The sequence below is a fragment of the Enhydra lutris genome, unplaced genomic scaffold (genome assembly GCF_002288905.1).
Source record: "Enhydra lutris kenyoni isolate GAN:26980312 unplaced genomic scaffold, ASM228890v2 scaffoldscaffold21, whole genome shotgun sequence".
NCBI lineage: Eukaryota > Metazoa > Chordata > Mammalia > Carnivora > Mustelidae > Enhydra > Enhydra lutris.
Genome location: NW_019154105.1, coordinates 32,907,027 through 32,922,029, shown reverse-complemented (window position 1 = coordinate 32,922,029; position 15,003 = coordinate 32,907,027). Strand labels below are relative to the sequence as shown.

Genomic DNA, 15,003 nt, shown 5'->3' with positions numbered 1-15,003 from the left:
GAAACAGGTCAGTGGTTTCCAAACATGGTTGTTCAATGTGGACTCGCAGAGCCTGGATATCAGCATGGAAATATATCAGCCTGGAGACAGCTAAAATCTATATGTGTGATTTTAATTAATTCTTCAGAAAAAGAATACTTGTTTGTATTTGTTTATTTTGGTTTTTGGTGATGATGTTTGGAAACCCTTGACCTACAACTCTTCACAGAGATCTGGAAGAGTATGAATCCAAGCTGGCTTACACCGACTTTATCTTCTCCTCAGCTTATTGGTAAAATTGATGGTTTACACTGTGGCCTGGTGTCTTCCCTCCGTTTCTTCCAAGGCACCAATCCAAAATACTATGTGGAATCTGATAGCATGTTTCCTGGAACGTGGTTTTTCTTATTTTGGATCAAAGGAAATGGTGACCACCAAAAGTCATGTACATATGATAATTGGTCACCTTATTGCCCTAATTAATTTCCTTCCTTCCTTCCATCTATGTGTTCAGTTACCTATTCTTTTTCATAAAGATAACAACTTAATCATTACTTTATAGAGTTTCCCCTAATCTTGTTGATTAGGTTAATCACACCTTTCTATATATACTTTTACAACATCTTGTACTGACATCTCTTTTGTGGGTATTTATGACAGTTATAAACTTACATTTTTTGTGTGATCTTTTGTTTACCATCTGTCTCCTCCAAAAGATTTTAGGTTCCCTCAGGAACAGGGAGCCTTTTTATTTATTGTTTAGATCTCTAACACTTAGCACAGTGCCTAACCCACCATGGAGGCTCCAAATTGTGTCTAATGTGGAAATAAGTGAGTGAACACGAGTATGGGTAGTATGGTGGCACACTTTTGCACATTCATGGATCAAAAATGGTGGGTGAGAGTCTGGCAGTCCTAATCAGCAAGGGGCTGATATCTTTTCTCAACTTGTTCTTGTTCCTTGAAAGTGTGAGTCTCTTTTTGGTGACTTATATGAGAAACGATTATGGAGTCTTGACTTACCTTAGTGTGAGGAACTTGTTACATGTAAAATAAAGTGGTTTCTTCACTTGTCATAGCTCACTGCTCAGAATTTTAAGGTGGGAAGAATTTGAGAATAGAGCTAATTTTATGTATTGAAGTTGATAATGAGCTAACCTTTTTTCCTGGAATATGCAATGTTTTTGAAATAACCAAATAAGGCATGACACTGACATAAGAACAAAACTGGGCTGTTTCTTGGGTTCTCCAGCACATTTAAATGGATTGTTTAAAGTCATTGCAGTGGAAGCTTGCACTCGCTTGATTTTCTTGTCAACAGCGAATCCCAATCATAGACCATCCTGTTCCTCAGACTAGGATTTATCTGTAGCATTTCTTCAACTAATAAATTCTGTCAGTGACTAAGCATCATGGAAAGAGTGCAGGCTTAGAGGCAGGGGGACCTGAATTCAAGATCTGACCAGGCTTTGTGTTGATGAACTAAAAGGTACTGGCCATGTTCCTTATTTTCTTCAAGCTTTACTTTCTTTATTAAAAAAAAAAATGAGATAATAATGCTTACTTTGCCCTGATGATGAAAAGTGTCAGCTTCTCTAAAGCACCCAGCACCTTCTTGTGATCATTAATTTCAAGATTGTATTAATTTTCAGAAAAAAATTCTGAATCAATTGGAAAAATACATTAGAAATATTCCCATTGGTGTCCTGGAAGTCCTGGTAATCTATGCCAAGGAACAGAAAGACTAGTTAATTGCTACTTTCCACTTGCGTGGAACTGAATGGTAGACTTACATTTTAAAAGCTAACCAACTCACACGTGATACTCTTAGCCAAATACCACCCAGGAAAAGAGTGTTCCCTAAGAGTGTCAACACTTACCAAAATACACTCCCTTTTTTGGACACAAAAGTGTTTTTATAAACCAAGTAATAATTAGAATGTTTTTGATGGAAAACTGCAGGGAATGAGACCTTTGGAACAGCAAAATGCAGTGCAGAGCCGGGTAGGTGGAGAGATAGCCTGAGAAATGTTCCAAGCCTCAGGATGGGAGGAATCTCATTTTTTCCCGAGACTTGCCAGTGAAGCTGAGATCCCCATCCTGCTGCTGCTTCGGAGCAGAGAGGACAGCGACTTCGTTGTCCTGTCGTGTAAAAGCTTGCACTTAGGTTCATCAAGGACAGGGTCAGGTGGAGGTTGGGGACGCAGGACCCAGTGGGGAGGCGGGGATTTTGACTACTGTTTCCGTTCAGTACTTGGCAAAAAAGCAGAGTGCTCATTCCGAGGAAATGATCTGAGGGCCAGCCGGGCGGACTTGTGGGCGGATGCCATATTGAGTAGCTGCCATGGAGAGAGGGACCGAGTACTCAGCTCCCCGGTCTTAGGTACAGAGCAGAATTTTTCCCACCTTCAGCACTTAGTATATCGGCTATGCACCAGACCCCAGGTGTGTCTTGAAGAGCGGTGACTATCATGCATTTAGGTATATCGCTTAATGTGAGCAAAGCCGGTGTTTCTATTGAAACGCAGAATCTGCTCTTGTATTACTGATGGTGCTGGAATTATTTGGCTGAGGCAGGGCGAATTTCATGTATTGACGGGTAATGAGAAAGCCCTTTGCAGGGCAAATTTCATGTATTGATGGGTAATGAGAATGCCTATGCATTGTATTCTAAACAACTAAGGCTCCGCTGACGGCTGAGATAAGAAAAGTGCTGGAAAGCAGATGCATGATAGCTTCTCTGGTACATTCATTTTGTCTAGGGTCATTGTGGTGCATGTGCTTTCATTGAAGAAAAATGAGTCATATATTCTCCTTGCTGAATTTGTTCATGGACCAGATTCCCCAGGAGCTTTTTCCATTTTAGCGCGTAGCTGACTCCTTTAAAGAAGTCGAATGCAGCCCAAGTAAAATAGTGCCAGTTATTGCTATGATTTAGAATTCCATGTTTCGTTCGGTGCTTTTGTTACCTTGGTTGCCACTGTAGGTATGTCTGTCTGTACTCCTGGCCAAGCCACCCCCAATGGAAACAAAATAACCTGATCTATATACATTCTCTGTAGTCCTGGGTATTCATTCGTAGTACTTTTTAATATATCAAGTTGACATTTCTGATGGTGATTCAGATGACATGAATTTTATAAGATAAACTGAAGTAAAATAAAACCCAGAACTCAATGCTCCTCTACACCAGTATGAAAATTGCCTACACTGTCTTAGAAACCCCCCTTCAGCTTCAGGGTCCGGATCAAATGCCGCTAACCTCAGAACACCCTCTCTGCCCTCAATAAGCAGATCCTTTCCCCCATGTTAGGATTTCCTCACTGTCCTTCTCTGCACTGCCCACTTGACACTTTTCTTTTCCATTCTACATTGTGGCTGGTTTTGTTGGGTATTTGCATAAAAACCTATTCTAACCTTCTTAAGAACGAAGAGCTTTAAAGAATTTTTAAGTGAGTCCTTGTGTTTTCTGCCCTGCCCAGCACGAATTGAATCCAAGAACTACTTACTGTGTGATGCGATTTTTCCTGCTCTTGTTGATTAATCAAAAATTGTTTCAACCTCTCTTCTGTGCCAGCAGTTGTTATTCTGTGCCAGGGAGATGTGGTGAACAAGGCATACATGGTCTCTGCCTTTGATCAGAAGTAATTTAAATCTTCCTTCTCAATGCCTCTACTTTGGGAAATCGAGTAGGAGAATATAAGAGGCTGGACAGGAAAGGAGAAAAGAAGAAACACTGTGAGTTTGTTGGAAAGCGCAAACGTTGTCCCTGTTCTCCTTTTCATGGTCAAGTTTGGGACTGGCTCAGGTTTGCATTCAGAGTTCTCCTGCTCTGAATCCTTTCTGGAGTTCCATATGGCACTGTTTCCTTCCATGTTGCAGGCTGAGTCCTCCGGTATTTCTTAGTCCCTGGGACTTTGGAGCCAGGCCTCTGGGAATGGACCTCTCAGAACCCAACCTAGGGTTAGGGTTAGGGCCTAGGAGCACGGAAGGTCTGACCAGCCAGCTTTGTGGTGACCTTCCCCGAGGGCCGAGTTGAGGGCATGGGTTAGGGTGAGTGTCAGGCTCAGGTTTTGTGTCAAGGGGGCTGTTGAAAGTGTCGGTTCTCTGGGATTGGCTCAGGTTTGTTCTGAATCCTTTCTGGAGTCCCAAATGGCACGGTGTCCTTCTGGGTGGAATGAGTTCCCTGCTTGTGCTCAAACTCCCATTCTCATTGTTTTCTGCCTGGCCCTGGAATTGTTGCTTAATCTCACTGAGGCTCACTTTGTGCTATTAATAGAGTCTACCACTTCCAATCAGATGATGTTGGGTGCCTGGTTCATAATGTGTGCTTAATTATGTAATTAATTAATTAATGTGTCAGTGTTATTAATTTCATTATTACTATTAGCTGCTGCTATCTTTACATGCATGGCTATAAGGGTTATGTCAGCACTGATGGGAATAGGGTGGAGACAGCCCCAGCTGGGAATTTGCTCAATGGTCTCCTTTCCCAGGTGGCACAGTGGCCTTCAGGCTCTCTGAACAACTCCGAGGGTGTGCTGGAACCTTCCATATGTGGACCTAATCTGACAGTTGTGGGCTTCCTGGCTCTCACCTCCTGCTGGCAGTCTTCCTTTGGCTTCCACTAAACCTTAACAAATGGGAGAATATGTGAAGGGAAGAAGAAATTTACTCCCCAATTTGGCCTCCTGGTTGTAAGTTTACTTAGACCTGAAGGGAAGAATGGTGTTCAATATCTTGTGGATTAAGCTGTTTCCTGGCTAGAACTTTGTTTCCTCCAATACTAACAAAATGGATTTTCTTCCCCCCCAACCCTTTCTTGTTAATAGGGTGCTGAGAAAATTTTGTCAATGAATGAATCAGGAGAACTGCAAGACCTCTTAACCAAAATTGAGGTAATTGTGCTTTTAGCATCTTATTTTTAGTAATCAAAATGTTAAACACATTCTGATTGTAATTGAGTTTTCCTAATTCAATTCTTCTCTCCATGTTCTTTCAAATATAGAACAGGATATGTGTGGCAGTTTTAATTTGATATCACCTGCCATTAGATTTGTTCCTGCTGGAGTGACTTTGGTGTTAGCTTCTACCAACCTCATACTATTAGCTGGGAATTCCAGTCAGCATTATTAGAGCCTAATTCGTCATAATAGAGATGTTGATGAAATGTTTCAGAATCAGGCAATTGTTTTGAAGCACATTTACAATTTTCATTTAAATTATTTTTTCCATGGACCAGCTTATCATTTCTAAAGATTACAGGAAAATGGTTTCTCCAAAAGTACACACTTTAATTTTGTTCTAATCCTTATGATTATAGCATCAGAACAGTGATTGGTTCAAATATATAATGTATTAAATCAAAATATATAATGTATCAAAAGAGGAAGCCCTCTGTTACACTATTTTATCAGCCTGTTTCTATCGGTAGGAAAGTCATATATTTTCTTGCCCAAACTGGGACACTTTGAATATGAAAAGGCTCTACTAATAATTGTTCTGGGCCAGCACACATGAACCAGGGCATTCCCAGGTGAACTGGGCAATATGGCCACCCAGTATCTATATGCTAGTACTGGCTCTTCTTGCTTTAGTTTCCTTTACTGACCTCATGTCTGATTCTCTACCATTTTTTGTATTTCACTTGAAAGAGAGAACTATGTGTGGCTTCTTCCTACCATTCCTTTGGGCAAGCTGTCTAGTCTGATTAGAATGCTCTTGGTCCAGCTCCTCATTTCACTCCACCATCTTCAAGACCCACATAGAGTATCCCTTCTTCCCCCAAATCATACCTGGTTCTCTCTCACCTTGGAATTCCTATAACCCTCTTTTTGTTGGATGCTTATCACTTTTTTTTTTCTTTTTGCTTTTTTATTACTTTCTATGGCTATTTGACTCATGTCCCAAATGAACTATGTGTTCCTTGGTTTTAGGAATCATGCCTTTTTCATACTGTGATCTTTCCCAAGGACAAGCACAATGAGGGCAGGTACTCCATATTCTGCCACTCCTCTCAGCTTGAAAATCTGTATGGATGGATTTATTTATTTTTTTCCTTTTGTTCCTATACTCGACTCCAACCCTTTGAAACCATTAATCTGGCATATCTTTTTATTTAAATGATTTAACTTGGTTAAGGTGTGTCATTTTCTGTGTACATTTTTAATTTATGTACCACTGTTATATACTGTACCTAACGGTATTGCAAATTATTTTTACTAGGTGCTATGTTTTTAAGGATCATCTATGTTACTATATGAACATTTAATCCATTTCTTCTAACTACTCTAGGGTGGAAATATTTTATATCTGCATTATCCAAAGTAGGAGCCACAGGCTATATATGGCTACCAAGCACTTTATAGCTACTATTATAGTGAATAATATGGCTAGTGTGACTGAGAAACTGAAATTTTAATTTTATTTAATTTTCCTTATTTAAAATTAAATTTAAATAGCCCCATGTGGCCAGTGGCTCCGTTTTGGACAGTGCCACTCCATGGTGACCACCCACTATTTTTTACATACCTACTCTTCCATTGATGGATACCTAGATGTCCTTCAACATCCTTCTCAGACAGTGCTTCCAAGAACAGCCTTGAACATATTCCCTTAAGAATTTCTCTGGGAGTAGAAATTGCTTAAGTATACACTTAAGAGACACATCTACTTGGAAAATACACTTAATTTTCCAAGTAGATGTATCTCTGAAATGGTTCACTTTGGAGATATTCCCTCTTGTAGAGAAAGAAGTTTAGTGTGTTGCCACATTCTTTTATTTGTTTCTGCATTCTTTATTTTTTTACATTTTTCTCTAATGTACTGTTCTCTAATTTCTGCTAGGGTAGTAAGTGTAAATATATATTGCCTTCCTGTTCTAATTTATATTTTCCTGATTACCACTGAGTTTAGGTATCTCATTTATTCTTGTTAGATTTTGGATTTCTTGTGTGAATTGTATATTCTTACATCTTACATCATAAAAGTTTTTTTTTGTTTGTTTGTTTGTTTTGGTTGGTTGTCAGAAGCTCCTTCTGTATTCTAAATATTAATATTTTGTTTGCTTTAGTCATTGCCAATATTTCCTTTCCTTTTTCCAGTTTTTTTCATGATGTCCTTCATCCAATAGAAATCCTCTGATATAATCAAATTATTCTTCCTCATAATGAAGTGAACTTTCATCTTAAGGTCACAAAGGTATTATCCTATATTCCTTTCTATTAACTTTATATTTCTTATATTTCTTAACTTTATATTTCTATTAACTTTATAATGTCTCACATCTAGGTCTTCATTCATATGGAATGCCTTTCATTTTTTCTTTTTATTTCATTCTTTTTCTTTTTTCTTTCTTTTTTTTTTTTTTGTGAATAAAATGATAGAAGTTTTTGAAGTGAAGATACAGAACGAGTTCTCAGGAGTGAGAAGGGTCCTGACAGGGTTGCCCTTCATTTTCTTACTTATAATGAAATAGCTTCCCCAAATCACCTACTAAATAATCTACCATTTTTTCATTGCTTTGTTGTGCCAGTTTTATACCATAGTAAATCCTCATGTACATTCAGGTCTTGGTTTGAGCTCTCTAGTCCGTTCCATTGTCGGTTCTTATTGTACCAATATCATACTGTTTTTATTTCTGTCATTTAACAGCATCTTTTAGAGCATAAAGGATACATCTTTCTCATTACTGTTCTTGAAGATTGATGATTGGCTTAGCTGCTCATGGACTTTTGTTTTTTGTGTCTATAATCCCTTAATTCAGATTGGTTAACACCATCATGCTATATATATAACCTTTCTCTCTCAGCTCAAAGAATTTTGGAAAGAAGCTTTTGTCTCTTCACTAAGTCTGTCTCTATTCTACAGATGACATAAATAAGGTGCAAATATTTAAGACGTTTCTTGATGTTGAAAAGAATTGTATGGTACTGGCTTCTGCTGTTGTAGTTGCCGTAAGGTGCTATAACTCTGTTGGGCTGCCTTTCCCGTATGGCAAAACTGGTGGAGAAATTGTGGCCATCCAAGAAAGCCCTAAACTCTGCCTGTGAAAGAGGCTAGGGATTAAGGCAAACTAACCTAGGTAAAGATACCTTCAAGAGAGGCAATTGGAAGAGCCAAGAAAAGTGGCTAGGGATGCAGGATTCAGGTCTAAACCAATCTCATTCTTCAAGTTGACTTTTGGCAGTGGAGTAGGAATTAAATATTCATGAGGTTGGAAACATTGGAGACTTAACTATGTAGCAAGTAATATTCTTGATGTTTTACATGTATTAAGTCATTGAAACCTCACAACAGTTCTACATGTTGGGTTCTGTTATTGTCCCTATTTTATTGACAAGGAAATGGAGGCACAGAAGATTAGATCACTTGCTAAAGACCTTACACATAGTGTTTGAGTCATGATTCCAATCACCTTGACTCCAAAGCATGAATCTATGCTTCCATGATTCTCAAATTAAGTGGCATATAGCTGTCTGCGATATCTGATCATATGAGGTATGACCGAAGGCTCAAGTAGACAGAGCATTACATCCAGGGAGCAGGCTAGATTTTAACATTAGGCTCTGAAACTAGGGATGGGGCATCCTGAAAGATAGGTAAATTGGTCATAATTTTAGAGAGAAACCAGACAAATCTTGCCAGGTTCTAGCTTGCTGTAACTTGGTGCTACATGGTAGATGATGCCTGTCCTAGTCCTCATAATTCAGGTCCTAGTTTTCAGTAGTTATTCCAAATGATGGTGAGCAAAGAGGCAGAGCAGTTGCAGTTGCAGTTAGACCATTAAAAATGGAGTCAACAAATAATTTAAAATTTCCTGGTTGAAGAATCTTAGCATACATCCAGCCCAAGTGAAAATGGCTCTGGGAAGCCGAGTGAGCCTGACTCATTGATGAAGATTGTCAGTGGACTTACACATGAGGAGCTGATCAAAGCCAGCAGAAGCAGCTGGAATATTGCAATAGCTGGTATGTATACTTGTGCTCAGTGGAGCTAGGTGCACCAGTGGGGTTTCTGTTCCTGAGATGAAATTTGCAGGGGATTCTTCCAGTATGAGAGTATGAGCTCCATGGGGACACAGTATGAGCAGTATGTGGACACAAGATCCTTGTCTACTTTGTTCTATTCTTTTCTTCTAGTGCCTAGAACAGGGATTGGCAAATAATAGACAATAAATATTTGTTGAGTGAAAAGATGAGTAAATCCTCCTTCATCCAAGGTTTCTTTTTTGAGAAGGCAAAGCAGTGAACTGTTGAAAAAGGAGAGAAAAATTATTATTTTATGTAGGATAATGCTTGGGTGAGAAGGATGAAATGAAAACACCATTTGAGTGAAATTTATTTATTTATGTATTTATGTATTTCTTCATATGAATAAACAAGCTGAAGATTAGAAGCAAAGAAGTGTTTCAGGCTCCCCCTAAACAATAACCATGATGAATGGCTGATCCTGCTGGTGTCCACACAGAGAAAGCCGGGGGAGCCTTGAGATGTATTAGCAAACACCTGGTTATGGCAGATACTGCATTAAAGATTGCAGATGGTAGAGAAGCTCCAAGTACGCTTTTGCCTTGCTATTTTTTTTAAAGATATGAACAAACATTCTTGTCATTTCTAATGAGATTGCCAATATAGTGTCCATTGCCTGTACTTTTTTCTTATAAAATCTGACTCTCCCCTCAGGGCTGGTAATTACTTATTGTTCATGAGGAACAGGGGTAAGATTTTCAGCTACACATGGAGCATGCTATGGCTATTTTTACAGGGCATTGGAGCTGTCAGAAAGTGTTCTAAACCTCCCTGGAGAAGCGTAGCTCTGGATGATCGCCCTTTCCGCTGGGGGTGCCCATGGCATGGTTATAGACCACTGCAGCAGAACACCACCTACTCACCTGGGAAATCAGGCCATGTACTCTGCCTGCCTTTCTCTGAAATCTGAACATCTTTTTAAGTACATTTGTGGCAGTCCATCACCCTGGGTTCAAGAATCAGACTCATAGGTTTAACTTACACATTTAGGATCATGAGCTACAAATTTCCTTTGTGTCTGGATTTTGTTCGGTGGCTTCTTTCTCAAGTCTGCAAAGGAGGACACTGGAAACTCTGATTATCAGGAAAGATTGTGTCTATTACCAGTCTGATCAGACAGAGAGGTGTTTAGCAGCCACTTAGCAAGCATTTGCTGAATTAAATTGTTGAATATAGTTTAAAACAAAATACACAGACAGAGGTAAATTGTCCAGAGATGACTATATGCCAAGTGTGCACTCTTTGACAATTTCTTATGTGGATAAATTCGCTTCATAGACAATCTGGGTGATGAGGCTTATGGTTACAGGAACTCAGATAAATTACTTCCTCTTTGCTGGAATACTTAAGAGTCTTTCCAGCTCTACTAGAATAGGAGTGGGCAATCTGAGGTTAAAAATAATAAATACATTCATTTCCTAATTTCAAGGAAAACATTGAAAGCCTTTGATGTTTCTGTATTAGATAAGGGGAAAATCTCTTTATGTTTCTGAATTTGAGTTTGTGCTACAAAGGAAATCTATTTGACAACCATTCATGACTTCCACCCTTTTCTCCTTGTGTCCTTGGTCCTTTGTTAGAAAGTCTGGAGTTCTTCTGTGCTTCTATTCAGATGATTGCAGTATGGAGTAGACTTATTCAAAGACCTAAGGGTGGGGTTGAGAGCTACTCTGAAGTGAACAGGAAAGTGTCTGGCTCACAGCTTTATCCCCAGTGCCTTGTACAGTGCCTGGCAAGTAGACACTTAGTATTTGTGGAATGGAGGAATACATGAAAGTGTCTCATCTACTGAGTGTCTATTTTTTTAAAGTCTCTCACCAAGTATATGTGAACAGAAATAGGTAAAATGGGAGAATGACTTCTCCCTCCTTTCTTTTTGAATTTCACCCCAAAGGGACATGCCTTTACCCAAACCACTATTCAAAGGAGGGTCATTCTGTAGACTCAGTCCTCCGTGTGCTATTCTCACCCAGGTCTACATAGTTTCTCACTTTGCTGGGCTACAGGGCATGGAAGAGCTAATTGCTTCAAGTTCAATGTTGCTGCAGTAAACCTCTTCATTGAATGTGGAAGTCTGCTTTGTTGCTAAGAATAATGACTATTGCTACGTTTGGTTCTTCCTTCTTCCTCCTTTCTAGAACATTGTGCCTGTTCAGGGGACTTTTCTAGTTCTTTTGACATCTGTCCTGAGGGCAGAACCATCTCCTTAGCTGCATCTAATACATCGAATCCAAGCCAGTTCTTTTTCTTTGTTGAGACTCTTTTAAGTTGGAACCAAAGTCTAATGAAAGTATAACGTTATAACAAAAGTGCTCTCTGAAGGAGACAGCTAGAAATGACTGAATTATTTATTTTTATTGGAAGAACAAATGGAGTAGATTGTGCTGGGTAACTTAACCAGAATGAGATTCCTGGAGGCTAATGGAGCAGTGCGAACTCCAGACCTGCTCACCCCACCCCACTTCTGTTTCAGTCACAGCACGTATCGTTTTAATTCTTTTTGGTTTGAGGATCCCATGTAATACAGTATTGGAGACAAGCATGGATGTAAATAAAGGTTAAAAACTACTCTTAAAGAGGAAAGACTGTGGGATTTGCTCTTTTTTGGTTGTTTTCATTTAAATTTCAGTTAGCATACCGTATAATATTAGTTTCAGGCATACAATAGAGTGATTCAACATTTCCATACAACACCTGACGCTCATCACAAGTGCACTCCTTAATCCCTATCCTCTATTTAATCCATCGCCACCCTGCCTACCCTCTGATAACTATGTTTGTTCTCTATAGTTATGAGTCTGTTTCTTGGTTTGCCTCTCTCTCTCTTTTTTTCCCCAATGATCATTTGTTTTGTTTCTTAAATTCCACATATGAGTCAAATCATATGGTTTTTGTCTTTCTCTGACTTACTTTGCTTAGCATAATACTCTCTAGCTGCATCCACATCATTGGGAATGGCAAGATTTCATTCTTTTGGATGGCTGAGTAATATTCCATTGCATATATCTTCCACATCTTCTTTATCCATTCAAGTATCAAGGGGCATTTGGGTAGTTTCCATAGTCTGGCAATATTTGGAAAATACCCATACAAAAATTTATTTGTAGTCTATCTGAAATTCAAAATAACTGGGCATCTCATCTTTTTAGTTGCAAAATTTGATAACCTTATTCTGCTTGGAACCAGACCTTGTTATAATTCTAGCACGAATAAGTGAAGTTCCGGACTCAGGGGCCCTGCAGGACCTTTCTTTAGAACTTAGGCCAACCCAACATTTGTTCTGACCAGTCAGGGCTCTTGCTGTACAAGTCATTATGTATTTTTAATATAAACTTCTAACATAGCTCTAATGAATGTCAAGGGCCTATCTTCATCATATTCTTTCTAAAATTCACTAAGAACACCATTATTTACTAATTCTCTTATAATTTGCTTTTTTCCCCTAACTTTTTATTTTATTTTTTAAAATTTTTTATTTTTTAAATTTCTTTTCAGTGTACCAGAATTCATTGTTTATGCACCACACCCAGTGCTCCATGCCACACATGCCCTCCATAATACCCACCACCAAGCTCACCCAACCCCCTGCCCCCCTCCTTCCCAAAACCATCAGTTTGTTTCTCAGAGTCCATAGTCTCTCATGTTTCATCTCCCCCTCCAGTTTCCCTCAACTCCCTTCTCCTCTCCTCCCTTCATTTCCTATCACTAGGTTTGCTTTTACTCGAAGTTGTTGGATTTTTTTCTAAAGACTTTTTAATATTATGCAAAATTATTGATTCACTATACCATGTTTTGGTCAATTCTTGCAAAAAGGAATAACAAAAACCCACCTAGAAAGTAATTAGATTGCTGTACACCTTAATCTAACTTTTTGGGGGCAGTTTTGAGTCTATAATCTTGATAAAATTCCTTGTTTGCTTCATTCAGCTTGCCAGCCACTACTTTCCATCAAAGTAATTCTGTGCCACTAACAATGAGATATTGCATAGATTTTGCCATCTTGATCTAATAGCTAAGTCAAACTGTAACTGCAAGTGAACTTTGCCATATAGAGAAAATGTATATCTGAAAATGAATCTGGGAACATACAGATTTTCAGGCAATCATGCCCTTCATGTTTGTTCTCCAAAGTGCATTCCTTAAGGTATTAATTGTGAGAGAATCATAGTTGTTTCCTGGGAAAACGGTTATCGTAGCTGTATGAGCTGGAGAAACGATGGATTAAACCTAGTTAATGGTTTCCTTTCATTTGGGTGCTTTGGGGACTTTAGTGTGTGCAGTTGTGAATCTCCAGAGAATAGCCATATGTATGTGTATGTAAAATATGTTTGTCTGAGTGTGTTTCTGTGTGTGTATATAGATTGTATTTCCCAATCTTATTTTATTTTATTCTTTCTTTCTTTATTTTTTAAAAAAGATTTTATTTATTTATTTGACAGAGAAAGAGAGAGATCACAAGTAGGCAGAGAGGCAGGCAGAGAGAGAGGGGGGAAGCAGGCCCTCTGCTGAGCAGAGAGCCCAACGGAGGACTCAATCCCAGGACCCCGAGATCATGACCTGAGCTGAAGGCAGAAGCTTAACCCATTGAGCCACTCTGGCACCCCTTCCCAATCTTATTTTAGCAATTATTCCCTTCACAAAGCCAAGCTTTCAAACACTGCTGCAGACTCCTATTTTGCAAGTCAGAAGCTTGGTCTTAATTCACTTTTCTCTCTGTATTCATTCTGTAATGACTCCTGCTTAATCTCCCCCCACTAGTCCCACTAGTGGATGCCAGCAAAGGATATGTGCTCAAAGAAGCAAATAGAAATGTGTGTGAATAATTTTCAAAATATTATCCTCAACACACTGCATAGTTATTTTCATTCTAGTAGAAGGGTGTTTTATCTTTACTTGAGGTAGAGTGGTAGATAGCCATTGTGGGAAGTTTTATGGACTTAGATAAATGTCTTAAGATTTCAATGCCTATTTCCTTAAATATAAAAAGAGGGTAAAGATGCCTGAATTACCTGCTTTGTAGTAGAAGGTGTCTGTATGTGTAAAGGATGAGCTTAGGGAAGGTCTATGCAATAAGGCATTTGAAAGCGCTTTTAAGAAACCAAAGCATTATTCAAATGTGCAGCACAACAATAAATCTTCAGTTGACAGTGGCTCCTCCACTATTCAGCTTTTAATTTTCTGATTTTCCAGACTCACTATTAGCGATACTCTTCTATAAACAAAACTAGAAAACTGTTAAGAGTTACTAAAGGGAAAGCTACAGTACTTTCCTCTAATGCAAATAACCATTTCCTGAATTGCTTGGTTTGTAAATGCATGTTTCCATAAGATAGATTTCCTGGGTTATGGACCCTTTCATCTAAAATGTACCAGTCATCACGAACCAAGGTTGTGCGGTTGATGGCCATCAATGGGATAATAAGTAGAACTTCAGCAAGCTTCCCCCTGGGTCTAATGTGCATAAATGGTCGGTGATTTCAAGTCCACAGCCATATCATGCCAATATTATTTTACGACCATCCATAATACAGAACTACAGGAAGACTGACTGAGTTGTTCATGCTAACACGTCTTCTGTCCTCCCTGTTCCTCTACAGAGAGTACAGCATCCACATGAGTGCCCCTCCTGTGGAGGCTTTGGCTTTCTTCCATGCTCCGTCTGCCACGGGAGCAAGATGTCAGTGTTTCGAAACTGCTTTACAGACTCTTTCAAAGCTCTGAAGTGTACTGTCTGCAACGAGAATGGTCTTCAGCGCTGTAAGAGCTGTGTTGGTTAGGTGGACCTCCCACCGGGGGAGTACCTCGATTTATTAACCAAAGTCAGTTGTATGGTTTATACTTTTTTTTTAAAGGTCATGTTTATGGACTAATCAGTAAACTTTGTTTATTGTAATTGCCTTTGTTTTGAATTTTTGCCATGGCCATTTTCATCGATTTACTAAATAAAGGTTTGTTTCCCAACGATGTGCCATGCCCTGGGCTAGATTATGGTTTC

At 39.0% G+C, this 15,003-nt stretch overlaps 1 protein-coding gene across 1 annotated transcript in view; it reads left to right on the top strand.

Annotated features, from left to right (window-relative positions):
• The window catches only part of LOC111149316 (glutaredoxin and cysteine rich domain containing 1), a 138,004-nt gene extending 123,219 nt beyond the window's left edge, over positions 1-14,785 (top strand). Inside the window, exons 4-5 of the mRNA XM_022506313.1 lie at positions 4,812-4,877; positions 14,606-14,785. Coding sequence (XP_022362021.1) covers positions 4,812-4,877; positions 14,606-14,785 — 246 coding nt within the window. The remainder of the gene's footprint in view (positions 1-4,811; positions 4,878-14,605) is intronic.
• The last annotated feature ends 218 nt before the right edge of the window (positions 14,786-15,003 follow it).